The 18118-nt window shown below is 37.9% G+C and overlaps 2 protein-coding genes across 3 annotated transcripts in view; both read right to left on the minus strand.

Moving 5' to 3' along the window:
* Positions 1–12121, minus strand: ZCCHC4 (zinc finger CCHC-type containing 4). The gene is made up of 13 exons (XM_075708920.1): positions 12010–12121; positions 11607–11725; positions 9616–9698; positions 8632–8907; positions 8039–8119; positions 7654–7726; positions 5870–6020; positions 5372–5472; positions 4038–4159; positions 3334–3409; positions 2772–2823; positions 1868–2012; positions 1–226 (listed from the first exon to the last, which is right to left on the minus strand). Exons 1-13 carry the CDS (start codon positions 12119–12121, stop codon positions 82–84), a joined length of 1536 nt encoding a protein of 511 aa, XP_075565035.1. The 3' UTR covers positions 1–81.
* PI4K2B (phosphatidylinositol 4-kinase type 2 beta) overlaps positions 11699–18118 on the minus strand; it is a 25598-nt gene continuing 19178 nt past the window's right edge. Inside the window, exons 9-11 of one of the 2 annotated variants that reach the window (XM_075708923.1) lie at positions 17480–17539; positions 13847–14041; positions 11699–11725 (exon numbers count right to left, since the gene is read on the minus strand). In XM_075708923.1, coding sequence (XP_075565038.1) covers positions 13868–14041; positions 17480–17539 — 234 coding nt within the window. In that variant the 3' untranslated portion in view covers positions 11699–11725; positions 13847–13867. Of the gene's footprint in view, positions 11726–13348; positions 14042–17479; positions 17540–18118 lie in introns of those variants that run through there. The other variant, XM_075708921.1, reaches the window with a different exon arrangement.

Genomic DNA, 18118 nt, shown 5'->3' on the forward strand with positions numbered 1-18118 from the left:
TCAGGTTTTATTTTGGATGTTAATATTAACATTTTTAGAAAATAGACTCAAAGGCTGGCCATAAAAAAAAAAGAATAATAATTATGTATCAGCAAGCGAAGTCACATCTTTTTTTTTCTTATTCTTTACTTTCTTCCTAGAGAATATGGCACGCTTCATAGCTGATCTTTTACAGATGCCCATCTTTATGGTCTTCAGAGTTTTCTGCCTTGGCTTTTTGTCACCTCTGTAAAGCAAAAAAGGGAGATATAGATTAGAATAAAATGGAGAACGTACTTCCACATTTGCTGGGTTTTTAAATAATCTGTCCATGAAAGTATATGAACTTAGAAGTACTGTCACAAAAAGTACAAGGAACATTCCATCTTACAATGTTATGACATTTAATCTTCCTAAAACTGTTTCTCCACTTTATTGCCATTATTTTTCATTATTCAGTGTTTTCCTTTAAATGGATGTAGAAAACTTAAGAAATGCCACCAACCCAAGTATAAAAAAGCACAGACTTCTGTGCTCAATATATAATGCATGAATATATAATAGAAAGGCTTTGAAGAAAGTACATAAAGCTTAACAATATTATGAAGACTCCTGCAAGTAACACAAGACCTAAATATAACTAGCAAGTGGATTGTTTTCTGTCTCTGCCAAAGGATGCATTTCATAACACAAAAAACCACTGAATAATTTTAAGAAATAAAACATACAGATGTTTTTATTAGAAACCTAAGTTATCTTCTGTAATAAATCAGCAAAAGAAATAACTGATTGCCTGAAAGGACTAAACCATTCCAGTACAATATATACTTGACAGAAGAAACAGATGACATTTCACAAATTTCTTTTAGTATCCTTTTTACTTTTCTAAGCAAAGGAAAAAAAAAAACATTAAGGGGGGAAATTTTTAAGTGACAACTGTAAAATGAAATATTGGTACATTTTAGCTCTCATACTCCATAACCAAAACTCAGATTAGTGTCACAGAAGGACATGAAGCAATACACCTGTAGCCCTCTACCAGCCAGCAGGCATCTGGTGACTCTCTCTTGACGCTGATCCAAGAGGTTAACTATCTGAATCTCACTACGCAACAGAGGTACATCTTTTGGGAGGAAAAAGTTGCATTTCCACTGTTACATCCATTCAAGTCAAGAATCACAAACAAACCCACACAGTCTGCAGAGGAAGTTACAAAAGTGTGGGCCAACTATCCCAAACTAGAAAGACTGAGCCAACTGCTGGATCATCTCTTAGCAAATCCCCTCTCCTCTTTTCAGTTAGTTCCCTCTGAAGACCATCACACACAATTTTTTTTGTCTCTTGATACACAGAAGTACGTGCTTGTGTATGTTACAGAAGCACAATCATGGCAGAATAAAAGAGCTTAATGTGCTCCTCTTTAACATGGTGCAGATTCAGACCATACTACAGAGAGCACCTGAAATACCTGATGGAAAAAAGAAAAACATGCCACGACAAAGCAAGAGAGACATGAAGCAATAAAAACAGTGCAGTGACTTTCTACTTCCCTTTCAGGAGGAATCCAAAGGGGATAAAAGTGTTTCATTACTTTAATTTCGAATCTTCTTGACAGAGCTATCTCATGCACTCTTCACCAAGTTTGGGATCCATATAAATCAGTTTTGAACGAAAAGCCACAGTTAAGGAATTGGGAGCCAGAGTAAGTCACCTGCCTGTTTTTTATCATATCCTCCTTCAGTATGTACCCCCCAGCAATACATCAATTGGGCAACAGTGAAAGCTGATGACAGCATCCAAAGCCAAAAATTATCTCTAAGTGATTTCCATGAAAAAAGATCTAATCTCACCTGAATGCTATCTTTTATTACATTAATATCACACTTACTGGCAAGCTGTTCTGGTGTGGGAGAGACTGGGACAGGTACTGCGTTTGTGACCTGCCTTGCCACAGACAAAACAGCCAGCATCAGTCTTCTCACAAGCGTGGCTTTGAAGAGCGCAGCAGTTGCAATTGTTACAGTGAAACCAAGCTGCAAAATAAGTAACATGATTTATGATCTTGAAAAGGTTTGGAATGATCATTCTGAAACTAAGCTTTAAATATAGGCTTATATTATCAGGTTTTTAATTTTGTTTTAGTTTTACAGAGATGGATGTAGTCAGTTTCTGGTCCCTTACCACATTTCGTAAGGCAGCCAGGAACTTCTCTATTAGATATACTGTGTAACTATTTCAATATAACTGAATTATTTTGCCATTAGAACTGTTATTCTGTACGTGATCTTAACATGAAAAACAGTCTCGATGTTAAAATGGCCTTAACAAATCGTGATTTCTGCTACCGGTAGCAAAAATGAGTGCTTCGGCTATTTAAACACAGCTGTAAATACAACTGCATCTGTGTATGAAACTGCAGAGATCATGCCCTCTCAAACATTTTAGTAATTTCCTACTTGTTTATAAAATCCCAATGAAAAAGTTTACAAAATCACGAAACACCTATATGACAAATTGAAATATTTAAGTTTTCCTATAACAAATATAACTGGGATTTAGTATGCCTTGACAAGAATTTATCACGTTTCCACACAGTATACCTAAATATATCTAAATTATCTAATGGCAACTTGTGAAATTGAGATTTTTCCTTTACTCTATGTCTTCTGAATGATTACATTTTATCTGTTTTACAGAGTATTTTCTCTTCCGGTTTGTCATCTCAGTTTCTTTGGACTAGAGCTTAAACAATAAGCGTACTTTTATTTAGAAAAGTATTTTTCTGTACTTACAGGGTTTTACACATTTTTTGCAAAGAACACAATGTTTCCATCGTCTACCATCCTACAAAAGATGAATAAATGCATTGTTTGTTTGTTTAAAAAACCCACTGATTCTATCTTAAAACTGAACTACTGATGTATCATCCCTATTATTTACAGAAACAGGTCCTCTGGAGGAAGGACTGTAACTTAAAAACAACAGTCCTGAGAATCTGTGACAACAGCAAGCAAAATGGCTGCATTTTGAAATTAGCAAGTTCTACAACTTCGAAAACGTAAGAAGAAATGTATGTGTCAACACACCACTGATGAATAAGGTATGGTGTAAGTGGCAAGTAGTAAACCTTTCCTGTCCTCTTTCCAACACAAAGGAATTGGGGAAAGAGAAATCAATTCCCAGCAGGCTATGAATGATGTCCTGTGAAGTTAGTAAGTCGTGTATGAAACTGAACTGTTTGGGGTTTCCCAAGGAAATCAGTATCAGGATAGGTTTTTACCAGAGCAAACAGGACAGAAGTTATTATCTGACTACTGCTAAAATTGCCATCCAGAAAGAAGTCAAAATACTTACTTTTGACGTACATGAATTGCATATCTCACAGTGCTGGTTACCAGAACTAACATACCGCTGACATATAGCGCAAAACCTGGAAAAAAAACAATTATAAATGTACTGGTTCTCTATTTGCTCACGAAGCAATATAAATTAATTTTATACAAGCTCAACTATCATATAGGGATTGCAAAATCACTTTGCTAAAATAAAGGTGATGTTTTTGATGTGTAAAATCGCAACTTAGGCCCAGAGCCCCATAATCATTTAAACACAGTATATCCAAATAGTAGAATTCAGGTGCTTGCATTCAAATTAGCAACACTATCAGCAGTAAATCAAACCAAATCCATTCCTTTGTCCTTGATGCTTCTCTTAATGTTCATTTTATTAACTACTGTTTCAACCAACCTGATTTTAAGGGATAGCTGTAAATCTCTCTCTCTGGTAGGCATACACAACACTTCCTATAGACTAGCTGAGAAATCTCATCATCCCACACTGGAAAACATAAACCTCTTTTTAGGTGCCCAGCTCGCCTACACATTGTTTATAGAACGTGTGACCTTAGAATGAGACAGAGCACTGTGCTCTTGAGCCTGGCATCCAAAAGCTGGGCATGACAATACTGAACAGCACCACCCCAAAGTCCTTGAGAGACCTTATGCCCTAATTGAGAACAAACACACTCTTTCAATCACTTGAATGTTAACACATCTTACCTATAACCCTCTTCTACAGGAAGTACAATCATACTTGGGGTGAGGTTCGTGAAGATACGGACAGGGGACTGTCTACGACCTGTCTTGCCATGTTTATAAAGTGCATGATTATCATAGTCTACCTAGAAAAATAAAACCATAGAAAAAGAGGCTTAAACGGAATGCTAAGCACAGGCAGAACTATCTACATATTTATTATATGTCCCTTATGAAATTTTCATTTTTATATAAGGACTCTAACCCCAAATTAGATTACAAATTCTACAGCAAGTATTTTGTCTTACTTGTTTTTAAATTTGTGCAACTGTAATAACAGGCTAGTCTCAGGAAACTTAGTTCCCAACACTAAAAGAATCCTATTTTACTTACCCCTTTTTGCTCTTTTGCACAGGATATCTAAGATAACATTGCAGTTGTTTGTTCTACAAAAGAGCAACCCATTAAAAAAGCTAAAACTATACTGTTTGGTCTATCTGGCAGTACAAGAGTCCACGAGCATCTTAACCTATCTCAGAATAATTACAAAGCTGCAAATCCAATCAGCAGTGCTTTTTCCAGCACTGCCTTTGGACTTGTCACAAAAATTCTCATCTCTGAACACTAGCAGGAACGCAGTCTAGCCTAGCACGAGTTTCCAACCTTCTTCCACAAATTTCCATTCTACAAGGTACAAATATGTTGTCCAGAACACCCATGTCAAACTTTATGCAGAGTTGTTATATGAGAAAATAAAACTTTAATATCATGATACCATGATACCATGACTATCTCTCAAAAGTCACTGGCCAGATTATTGCTTTATCACTGACAACTTCATTTATTACAGAATTCCAAAAACTTCCATTGTTGTAATTCTACTCTGGTCCCAGAAGTTTTGGAGGTAAAAGACCTTAATTTTTTTTTTTTTTTTTTTGACCAGGGCTGGGCATTACCCACCGAGCTACTGACATTTCAACATCTGGGAAAAATTAAACACTCTTCTTTAAGTTACCTCTCACCTCTGCAGCATGCACCTGTCAAAATTAGTGCAAATTTTGTCACACCGAAAACCTTGCAGACAAAACTAGTTAATAGATAGATGAGTTAAAAGGGATGTAATGAACTGCAGGAGTGTGACAAAGTTATCAAAGGTATGACTAACAGAACAAATACAGAATCTGGGCTTCACATGATAAGCACCGCTGGGTTTGCAGTGCCTCCAACGCAGTCAAAATTAAAGTTCAAGAAGGCGGCCCATCTACAGCCAAGTGCTACCACTGTATCTGCTTTCATGTGCATTCCTGTTCACACCGCACGTGACTGAAATTCAGCAGATTCACTGGGTTCAGTTGTACCTGGTAATCCATCATACTGAAGCTTGGGAAAAATTCCAGAATACGAGATTCAAAGAAGTATGGAAAGATCCAGAAGATGGGCATCTCTTGGTTGTTATGACCTAGTAATGAAAAGACTTAGATGTACATTAAACAAGGTACAAAAAGCATCAAAAATTTACAGTAAATACATAAACATGTATATGTATGTCATGCTGGGCATAAGAACTAGTTCCTTTAGGTGACGAAGTCTTGGTATATTTTATGTATGCAGAGCTGTAAGCACCACCTAACGAACAACTCTTGTTCTTAGTTAATTTTTAAGAGAGACTTAGAGAACTGGGGATTATTAAACTAAAAGTATCAGGAGAGTATATTAGATATATGGTAGTTCATATAGAAATTATAACATGCGTGTGTTCACATTCACCTGAGTAGCAAGAATCACAGCTTTTAAACAGGTACTTTTTCTTACAGTGATGTTACAGTTCAACCCACCTATCTGGCTGTAATACATACCTTCTTTGTCTGCCTCCTTCCACATTGCCATCAGTTTTTTAAAACTAGAAGCCAGTGCTTCCACTAAACCTCCAAATGGGGGATCAGTTACCATAATGACTCTTTCACCATTGTCTTGATACAAGAATTTCCTACAAGTTTCACGTGCAGCCTGTAAGAAACAGAGGTTAATTTCCAGAAATATAGATTCAAGAGCTGTAAAAATATTGTATTTGGCAATAAAATTATTATTTTAGAAGTTTCAACTTTGAAGATGGAAGTTATTTCCTCTTGTGGGGGTGCATTTTCTCTTGTGTAGTGTTTAAAAAGAAAGAACGAACTAGTTAAAGCACTGAAAACAAGTGCCCTGTTCAGCCAGGGATAACGTATCCAGGGCAGATGCAGTTCAAGCATAGTCTTCTATCATAAGATAGTGTTCTTCCCAAGGGTACTAAATTTAACTTGGAAAAAAGATGTTATTCATAGCAAGAAAACAGAGTTTAGGCTCAGAATACATTTTATTCTTGACCTTCAACTTTAGTTTTAATCCGTAAAGCCTGAAGCCTTACCAAAGTAACAGGAAAAAATTCAGTCCACTGAAAACTGATTCAATTCATACTGGTTATAAAAATATAGTCTTCAAATTTTAGCAATCCAACCCGGACTCTATTATTAAAGGAAATGTAAAAAAATATGTATTCACTGCCATTTGGCAGTGTTCCCTCATCTATTATTTAGATTCTACTGCATTCCAAAACCAGTTTTTTAACATTAATATGCATTCAAAAGTGCAGCAATTCAGTCCTTGAATACACTACAACACAGTGCCATTACAGGTGTCACCTTTTCACACCTTGAAAAGAACACTACAGTGTTTATAATGCAGATGAAGAGTCTTTTATTTTAATTGAAAAGTACAAAACTTGAATACGGTAATGGAAAAAAAAATTCAAAGGTAAGGCTTTCAGACCAGCATCTCATTTCATTCTAGACAATTCTTTTTATTTTCAAGATCCTATTCAAAATTAAGCTTCAGAATGGAAAAAATCTGAAAATTACCTACATACGGGAAAAGGTATTACAATAAACATGTTTATGCAAATCAGCAGTGGCTTACTAATAATGGCAGGGGAAGAGCAAAGAGTGAGTATACTACTGGGATAAATGTTTGAAATTAATGTTTGGAATTGAATTACACCGTGATTCTCTGTACAAAGCTACAATAAACGTCCTACTGCAGCTGCAGGTTTCCTAATGAACTCAAAATTAAGCACTTAATATGACATTTAAAAAGAAACAAGAAATTCAGCATTTTTTTAAACCATGACACTAATTCAACCTCATTTTATGACAACAAGGTTAACCTTTTGACCTTGCTTGTCTGGAATAAAGCAGGAAAACCTCCTCTTCCCTCCCACCTCAAGTGCCAGTGAACAAGTCCCATGGCATCCACTGAGCTTGTAAAGACTGGGAATAAAACAATTAATTCTGTTGTAGCAACACAACAACAGGGCTAATGAACACTCATATAAGGCGACAACTCACACCAAATTGTCATTTTAATAAAAGCAGCAGTTAAGGTGTGTAAGTAACATCAGTTAGCATAAATTTAATAGGCAACTTCATCTTGGAATCAAGTGGGAGATAATTACTGATAGTACTGTTATTCTTTGATTTCCACTACTGTTGACCATTTTTACCTCATGGTGGTTGTCCTCTACTAGACTAGCCATGACTTTCTTACAAAATTCTGCATCAACAACATGTACTTTTTTACAAAGCACTCAAGAAATACTTGGCCTTACCTCTCCACCAAAAAAATAATGATTAAACATGTTGTAGTGGCAGAATTCATCTTCTGTGTAAAACTGTGAATACCTGTAAAATAAGGTTTAAGTAGTAGAAAAATAAAAACAACTTCTTGCCCGTCCTAAAGGGCATTTACAGTGAAAACAAGGCCTTAAGAAAAACAACATCTTTGGGTTCTGATTACTGACAACACACACCAATACAGGGAATTATTAGGTATAATTACTTTTCTCATAAACTGGATGTCATTTGTGTATGTGTGCAGGAACAGAGATGCAGAGACATGAAAGGGAAAACGACCACCAATTTATCTTTTAAAGCACTAAGAACACAAATCTTTGTGCATACCCTTCAGACAGATAAACGTTTATCAAAACCTACCTGAAATCAATATCTAGCAGAAGGCTTCTAACCTTGAAATCTTCTTCTTGTGATGCTTTTGACTGGATCATTTCATGAAGCCTGAATTATAATTGGAGCAAAGAAATTTAACACATAATCATTGGCTTCAGAAATTATCTTGCAAGACAAGAATGGCTGGTACTTTACTAAACCTAAAACCAAACAGATAGAGAAAATGGAGTAATCTGAATTTGGATGGTTCTATTTCGCTAATATTCAAAGTTAGAAAAAGATGTTAGTCTTAAAAGGTGAAAAGTCAGTGGAGCCTACTGGATCACCATGAACAAAAAAAACCCCAAACATAAGCAAAGAAACTCATTGCCACTTCTGTAAGAAACAAAGCAGGACATTCAAAGTGTATGTATGTGTGTTATTCGCAGTGCAGCTAAAGCCTTCTCCTGTATCTTATGAGCTCAAAGCAAGACCCCACTAGATGCTTGGATAACCCCAACCAATTAAAGCATAGCGAACCTCTTATTAGGGGAGAATCCTTGATTATTTAGCTATTAGTAAGCTGCACAGTTTTGAGACTGAAATATTATTTGCAAGTATAATAATTCTCACTGACGTACCTGGGTGTTCCAACAGAGAGCACTCGTCTGAATCCCAAATCAATAATAAGATCCAGAAGAAACTGGCAACTTCTGTCTGCAAATAAATACTGTGCATTTGTTTTTTTATTCTCCAGTGGATACAGAAGTTGAGTGGGACTTTTTAACTGGGCAGTGGAGACATCACACAGGAACTGGTGATCCAAGTGTTTTTCCCATTCAGCTGGCAATAGCAATTGCTGGCATTGCTGGCAAAACCTCCTCTTTGATAACGGCAACAGAACAAAATTCTTGTACCTTTAAATACAAAAGACAATAGGGAACAAGCTTTTAAAAAGCCTCTATAAAAGATATGAGGGGGAGCTCTGAAGGGGGTTTCATATGTTCTAAGAGTTCAATTTAAACAGGCAACATAGTTTAAGCTGCTCTTGCAAAACTCCACTATCTACATGTGAATGAAGTAATAGTTATGAAAAAATATTCAAAGGACACTTTGAAAAAGCCTCCCCTGAAAGCAAGCATATAATACACTGGCCAAATATACTAAGAGTCCCCATAAAATAACTGGATTACAGAGTGAAGACTCTGTATCAACTACCAGCAAGCAGTCTTGTATGTTTATACACAAACCCAAAGATTATTTGTTACTGTATTACCTTTGCTTCTTTTCACAGTGTTAAGTTACTTCTGCACACTAAAGTCACAATTTTTGAACTGAAACTGCTACTGACCTGTTGTTAGCACATTATGAACACTAACATAAGAAGAACTATACATACCAAAAAAAAAAAAAAAAAAAAATCCCAACAATTCCTGGGTTGAAAATACCATGCTCTAATTAGATGTTTCATGCTATTTTCCCATTGCAGTCAACCAGTTCTTCTTTTTCCAAACCCCTCTGGCACGTTTTCATATTTTAAAGAATCCTGAAATAGTATCTCTACATTCAGAGTACCCAAACTTGCATTACTTGATTTTTACTGAAGAAAATACACATAACAATACCTTTCCACATTCTGTCTGTGTGTAAAAGAAGGCTGACGATTTCTATTATATTCTTCACGTGCTGCAAGCCTAGTTTCTGACACCTGTAAAATTTATGTATATAAGAAGTTACAAAATGAACAGGTATCACTCGGTATTGTAGATTAAATCTCAATATTAAACAAAAAGGGTGCATCAAAGGTCTCATGCTTTAGCTGCTCTGCATAGAAAAATTATCACATTCTTTGGATTGTTGCTTCAGAAGAACAAGCATGACTGCAGCACAGCGGCATGTTGCATAACAACACAAGTCTCTCACTGTGAATTTAAACTGCAAAATATAAATAAATAGAAGCATTTCAGTCTTCTACCATATATAGGACTCCGGGAAAAACCCAGAAGACGTTTATGATCAAGATAGAAAGAGGTATACTTTCCATTAATGCATGCCAGCAGTTGCATTCCCTCTGATGAACTGATCCTGCACAACTGATGACAGTGGAAATGTTGCCCACGTCTTTTGTGTGTGATTATTTTAAAAGCATGACTTCTCTGAGTCTTCTACTTTGTTCCCACAAAACATACTGAACGGTTTCACGGTTAACAGAGTTTCAAGACATTTGCACAAAACTTACGGAACTGAATTGTTTGAAGGGGGAGACAGTAAAATTCAATAGAACAAAAGACGCCGTGATACAAGTGACATTCAAAATCAAATTTCGTTAAGAATACCATTTAAATCTACACAACTGAGTGATTAACCACCTCATTTTCTCTTTTTACAACTTTTCAGTAGTAACCAGCACAGCAATGAAACACTTACAAACCTGATTAAATCCCAGCCTGCCAATCTGCTGAGGACAATGACCACAACACAAGATACTCATTCAGGAAACAGAAAAAGTAACACAAAGTGCAGTGGACAAAAAACACAGCAAGCTCTCCGTGAACACATATCAATCCCAATTTTGTTACCCTACAATTATGTGACCAAAGTTCTTTAGATGAAAGAAATTGCTGCGGATGTTCTGAGACTACTGAGCATCACGCAGATCCCCACCACCTTGCTATTTTGTACATCCCATTGTTTGCCTGTATCCACCAGACTTTCGCTGTCTTAATCATGGAAGATGAGGACATCTTGGCATCAGAACTATCCTGTTTTGTTCCACGTTTGTCCTGGTTTCAGCTGGGATTAAGAGTTAATTTTCTTCCCAGTAGCTGGTGTAGCGCTGTGTTTTGGATTTAGTAGGAGAAGAATGTTGATAACACACTGATGTTTTAGTTGTTGCTAAGTACTGCTTACACCAGTCAAGGACTTTTTCAGCTTCCCATGCTCTGCCAGGTGCACAAGAAGCTGGGAGGGGGCACAGCCAGGACAGCTGACCCAAACTGCCCAAAGTGCTATTCCATACCATATGATGTCATGCGCAGTATATAAAGCAGGGGGACTTGGCCGGGGGGCAGCGATCACTGCTCAGGAACTGGCTGGGCATTGGTCAGCGGGTGGTGAGCATTGCATTGTGCATCGCTTGCTTTGTATATTTATTATTATTATTATTATTATTTTCCCTTCCTTTTCTATCCTATTAAACTGTCTTTATCTCAACCCACAAATTTTACTTTTTTTCTGATTCTCCCCCCCATCCCACTGGGGAGGGGGAGAGTGAGTGAGTGGCTGTGTGGTGTTTAGCTGCCTGCCGGGTTAAACCACAACAGCGTTACATAATATTGGCAAGCTTCATAACTTGAATTCCTAGGTGTTTTGGCAATACAGTAACAAATGCCAGTTTTGCTCAAAATGTACACAGCCTTCCTTTAAAGTTATACCTGAAACGTTCTCCTGACAGAAATAAGTGCTCCACTAAATATAAATTATTAGACAAAGTTTACAAAACAGCAATTGCAATGGATTTCCAGAACAAAATATACTTTTTTTTTTCAATTTTCTGTTAAATAGAAAAAAAAAAAATCCCCAGCATTTACCAGAGCCTTAAGCAGTGCTCTCTTACCTTCTCATCCTCCCACTGGAAAAAGTTACAATCTTTTCTGTCCCTACAAGCTGAGCAAGCATAAAATCTTCTTCCTTCCTCTTTTCCTTGGCTGGTCTTTACAAACAGAAGAGCAGGACCTAAAGGACAAACGTAATTAGACGATGACACACGGGACATCAACAGATCTGTTACCGCCTCCACTCCACAGCAAGCGTCAAGCTTCCAGCATAAAGCATTAACAAAGGCTGCCGTAAAGCGCAACCCCTCGCAGGGCAGCCGAGAAAGCAGCTGGAGACGAGCAACAGAGACGCCAGGGAGGCGTCAAACCCCGCACCCGCCGGGAACTGCGGCCCCCTCAGCCAGGCCCGCCAGAGCCCCGGGCCGGCCCCGCAGGCCCATCCCGCCCGAGCGGCCTCCTCACCGTGCGGGCAGCTGGGAGCGCTGGGCGCCAGGCCGAGCAGCGCCAGCCCGCCCGCCGCCGGCCTCTCGGGGCCGCGCAAGCCCCCCGGGCCACCCGCCCCGCGGGCCGCCATGTTACCGCCCCCTTCCCGGCAGCCCCCGGGCCCCGCAGGGCGCCGCCGCCGCCGGCGGGGCAAGGCAGGAGCGGGGCAGCCGGCCCTGCGGCGCCCCCTAGCGGCGCGGCGGCCCCACCGCCAAGGGAGAAAAGCGGGACGGGGTCAGAGGTACCAGATCTGGTCCCCTGCAGCAATACGGGTGAAACCAAAATTAGGGGCTGCTCACTGCAGAGCAAATAAGACATCTGAGCCTAAAACCCGTGCATCATAGACTATGATATTTATTTTCTTCAGGGGCATGTCTGGTACATAAACACCATCTTTAAGTTCTTAATAAACTGTTTGGATAAAAACAATCATGGAAAGTTTATAAAGGTGGTCATTTCAATCTTATTTTGAACTCCACCATACAGAAGGTTTTACATTTAAGGCTTCAACGTTTCAGTTAATCATGTGAATTGCTGACATGATACAATAATATTTACATCCACTCAAAATTATATAAAATACAAGCATTTTATTATTTTTTAGTTCAACAGTATTGCTTAGAATTACAAAATATAGCAATGTCTGAAATACTGAAAGTTTCATTAAAGCAGCAATTTTTCTCCCATTCCCAGTCTTAACTGCCCAGAAAATTACCAAAATAAATATATTTACCATGTAACATAACCCACAGATCTAGAAACATGGCCATCAAGTCTTAAACCACGTACCTTAAACATAAATGCAAATGGCAACTGGCATTGCTAAGGATATGATAATAAGTCTCTCTGCTCTACGTATTACAGACTTTTTCCCCCCAGTCCAAAAAATAACAGTGTGTTTAGACAGAAATTTAGAAGGCAGACAGGCTTTGTGATGAACACATCAGTGTTCTGTCATTAATAGTGCAGAACCACTTGATGAACAGGTCACTACTGATGAACACATACACAGATGGCAAAACAAACCTGTAACAACATGGTGCAATTCTTTCCTTGTGATGGATCTATAATGAAATATCGTAATTTTCCATACCTGTGCTTAAATGCACAAGTTCTAAAAGCTACAGGGGAAATTTCAACCTCTGCAACGTACACTCAGTTTATTTTGTCACAGTAGGAACTGTGTGTACTTACTCAGGTCGAATTTTGCTGTAATTCAACTATTTAACTGGTTTTGGTCCCCACGTGCAAAAAACCTGCTTGGTGCATTTTTTCCCTTCTCCCTTCTACTTGTTTGTCAAGGACAGATTGATTTTTTTTTTTTTTTTTTTTAGTGCATGACTCTTCAAGTAACTAGCCTATGCAACTCTATTGACAGCTTAAAATACCAGGAAGAAATTCCAAGGAAAAGCATTTTCACAATCAAAGATAACATTCTGCACTTTTTTTTTTAAAGACCATATAAAAAGAAATTGATAGTGTATAGGTTCTCACATTTATATCAAACAAAAAGAATTCCTGTTGTATTCAAAAGTAGTTTCTCAGCATATGCAAACTGTGTGTCTTCCCTTATTCAGAATACATTAATTTAGCGTATAAAAATACAATATGGACAAGTTCTTATCATTCCCTGACATAAGAATTCACAATTTTGACACAAAAATTGTAAACTTTTATTACATTCAAAATACATTTCTGAAGTCTTTAGAATTTCAGTTCTGAGGTGTCGGCAGTCAGAGCTCTTGGTATACAGCAGAAGTACGTTATTGCAGAGCCTTTACACAGAAGTAGCTTTCTAAACTTAAGAGAAACTTACTCTTCCCACATATTTTTGTTGCTACCAGGAGGAAAAGAAAGGCTTCCTGCTATGAAAGGTCTGTGTGAACGCATTACTCAGATGAACGATCCGGCCCTGACTTCCAGTGCTACTTCGCTCCACAATCACACGTGGCATCTGAACAAGCTGAATGGGACTTTTTCCATCCTTTAATGCCTGAGTAAGGTTTAGTATCTGAGAGAGGAAAAAGCTGGTAAGGTGAAGGCACACAAATAAAACTGCGGCTAGCAGGCTTATAAATTTAGATGCCACTCTTAATTCTGTAGAGGACTGCACTGTCAAATTATTTTTAAAAGATACCCTATTGCAGGTAGAAATGTTTTATTTCTTTGGTAACATTATGACATCCTACTGCTATCTGACTACCCTTCTATTCTCTTCTTGAATATTTCATGCAATCCTCTCCAAATTTTTGGAAAATGTTAGACACAATCTAAGAGCATTTCAAATTTAGCACATTTCTTAGGAGCATTGCACCTCTAATGAAAAAAAACTACAAGAAAGCAATCAACATGTATTTAACACAGATCTACCAGTTTAGCTACAAATTATTTTCGTATTGGAAGATATGAAGCCATATTATTAACCCATGCCAAACCCAGTGCTAAGATGCAAATTCAACTCTCAGCTCCCAGGAGTCTGTTACCTTCCTTCCAAAACTTCAGTGCTCACAAACTGCCCTGATAATTTACCCCACATTCAATGTTATCCTGCTGAAGACTGAGGCAAGTATTCAATTCAGTTCTGGCGACACACTTGCATTATCCGTAATATCAAGCCTTTCTTTCCCCTGGCACAATGCCCCTTTCTTCCTTGTGTGACTTACTGATCCCCTGCTCATTTTGCACTTCCATGGCTGAAGAACCCTGACAGATAAAGTCCTTTGCATGGCTTACTGCAGTTTGGTTCTTCCAGCAACTCCACCTGACATCTACGTTTTCTAAGTTCTAAGGCAATCCTTTGTAGATCTGTGTTACCTGGCTGCTTAGTCTCTATATTCTTGAAAGAACTGTTTATCTTGGGTTTGAAACCCTTCCCAATATTTTTTTTCCCCTACTTCACAAAAATATGCTTCTAACTGCCTTTGGTACCTTTGATTCAAAGATTTCGCTCCTTACACACCAGATATATTTCTCTTCAGCCTCCTTATCTTCAATCAACTAGATTCTTCATTTTCTAGTCCTAATAATTTTCATTTTCAAGGATGTATTTACAGATGTTTTGGCTATCCTGCAAACTCATCTTAACTGACTGAATCCATTATCCTGTGATCTAGGTATACAACTCCTCTATAATGCCCTTGTAACATACTTTGGTTTTATACCAAAAGAAAGTCTAAAATCAGTGCTGAAAGACTGATGTATTTCCAGTCACATCCAAGAATAACTCATTATCTGCATTTCTTCCCTAAATCCATGCCTGAAAACCTGACATCTCCCATAATGAAACACATTCTTGTATAGCTAGAGAGGGATTTAAAAAAAAAAAAAAGAAAAAAGAAAAACCAAACTAAACAAATCTCTGCTGAAATCCACCTCAGGGAAAGGGCGTGAAGAAAGGGTCCAAATGCAGCCTTTATAGTAGAAAATTACTTTAGACAACCTTAGCTAGATATCTTAGCTAGATATTCTGGGGGTGTTGGTCGACAGCCAGCTGAACATGAGCCAGCAGTGTGCCCAGGTGGCCAAGAAGGCCAACAACATCCTGGCTTCTATCAGGAATAGTGTGGCCAGCAGGAGCAGGGAGGTGATCGTGCCCCTGTACTCGACACTGGTGAGGCCGCACCTCGAACACTGTGTCCAGTTTTGGGCCCCTCAATACAAGAAAGACATTGAGGTGCTGGAGCGTGTCCAGAGAAGGGCAACAAAGCTGGTGAAGGGTCTGGAGCACAGGCCTTATGAGGAGCGGCTGAGGGAACTGGGGTTGTTCAGTCTGGAGAAGAGGAGGCTGAGGGGAGACCTTATCGCTCTCTACAACTACCTGAAAGGAGGTTGTAGTGAGGTGGGGGTTGGTCTCTTCTCCCAAGTAGTTAGTAGTAGGACAAGAGGAAATGGCCTGAAGCTGCGTCAGTGGTGGTTTAGATTGGATATTAGGAAAAATTTCCTTACTGAAAGAGTGGTTAAGCATTGGAACAGGCTGCCCAGAGAGGTAGTGGAGTCGCCATCCCTGGAGGTGTTCAAAAAAAAACAGGCAGACATGGCACTTTGGGACATGGTTTAGTAGGCATGATGGTGTTGGGTTGACAGTTGGACTGGTGATCTTGGAGGTCCTTTCCAACCCTAGTGATTCCTACTTTTACTTTAATTAAAAAATAATCCAGCCACCAAGCCAGGAAACATGAAATTAATTATTACTCTACCCTTAATTGGTTTAGTGGTGGACTTGGTAGAGTTAGGTTAATGGCTGGACTGGGTGATCTTAAAGGTCTTTTCCAACCTAAACAATTCTATGATTCTACCTCTCAATTATATAGATCAGGGTTTTTTTTTCCCCTTAAGCTTTTTGTTAAACAACAGATTCCCTGTAGCCAATTGTCTCATCACAAAAAAGCTACTTAACACAGTTTAAGATGGATGAATACTTCAGAAGTGACCTTCCAGTGCAGTGACTGCATAAACTTCTCAGAAAAGTTATTTCAGAAATAACTCCTATATTTCAATTTAATGACTAAGGTTTGCTGGCTTTTATCCACCACACATAACTAATGTTAACTGGGATTACATCTGACTAAGCAGGGCTGCAGTCTTGTACAAAATACTTCTTGGTATAGGAAACTCTACAGAGAAAACGTCAGATTAAGCCACTCTAGGAATTGTGAATGTCTGGCTTTAAACCCTCCATGTTGAATTTATGAATACAGAGAAGCCAGTTTCAATAAATTCAGGACAAATGGGGCTATAATTTATCTAGTCCAATTCCCTTACATTTTCACAAATCTCTATTCTATGCCTACAAAGAACTAAATAATTTGTTCTTAGCTAAAGCTTGTTTTCCAGTACATCACACCAGACTTAAATTTTAAAACAGCAACATGGCAAAACTCTTCTCCTGTCATTTCAGTGTAAAAACCCCCCAAACTTAATTATCATCAAATTTCTAATCTGAAAATGGCTGGACTGGTTCCAAGTAAGGTTCTGACATTTGCTAGGATGAAGAAATTTTATTACCTAATATTGCCTTCTTTTGAAAGGTACTTCAATAATCAATTTAACCCTCCAAAATAAAGTCACATTTATTTTAATAACGTAACAAAATTACCCACCAAATTTTCCATTCAAGTTTATGACTCTTCTCCAGTGTTTCATTTTTAAAATACCTTCTAAGAATATATAGGTATTAAGTACTCCCTTATCCCCCACAAAAAACAATAAAATCCAATTACATTATTCAAGAAAATCTTCTTCTATTTAAAAAAAAAATCAGTACACACTTTCTGCTCTCATCTATATGCAAATAAGAACAAACTCTAGAAAGAAATTTAGCTTTCTCAGATGAAAATACCTTCAAGTGTCTTCCAATTCAATAGGAGTCAGTTTTTGCAGCTCTAAAAAACCAGCTGAGAAGTGGTGACAAATTAAATACATAAATAAAAATGTAAAAAAGCATTCTTACCTGCCCCCTCATAACGGACATTTGGTTTTCAAAAGTAGCCTTGTCAAATCCTTTATCAGTCTTTATTAAAGAAAACAAACAGTTATTATAGGAAATGACCCGCTTTTACCTATATATTTAGCATGCAAGTTCATCAACTTCATAATACACAGTCATATTTACCAACATTATAATAATTTTTGGAAGCTTCAAAGAGTCAGAGTATGACACACAAAAAGGTCTATTGCAGCAAGTTTACACATATGAAAATGAAGGATGTTCCACATCATAAAAGTAAAATACATCAGTGGATACCACTTTATGGCATTGGTAGGTAGGCTTAACACCATCACATAGTGTTACACCGCTCTGTCTCCCACCCTTACTCTGGCAAAAGAATACTTCCTCCTTCAGATTCATTAAATACTTCCACTTCCACTAGGTTTAACAGACAACCCAAAGTCACTTTGAATACAGCCAAGTCAAAGACGCAAATATTGCGACTGTGTTTCAGGATCTAGTTTTGATGTTACAGCTGCATTTTCATTAGAAGTTTAAAACTTCCATTTCTTTCCATCCTGATCATTTTGACTGGATTATTTCACTTCAACATCTGACACAATTGTTTATGGAATGTTTCAGAGAAGGACACTTCTTTTC

Source organism: Pelecanus crispus, chromosome 4 (assembly GCF_030463565.1).
Source record: "Pelecanus crispus isolate bPelCri1 chromosome 4, bPelCri1.pri, whole genome shotgun sequence".
Classification (NCBI taxonomy): Eukaryota; Metazoa; Chordata; class Aves; order Pelecaniformes; family Pelecanidae; genus Pelecanus; species Pelecanus crispus.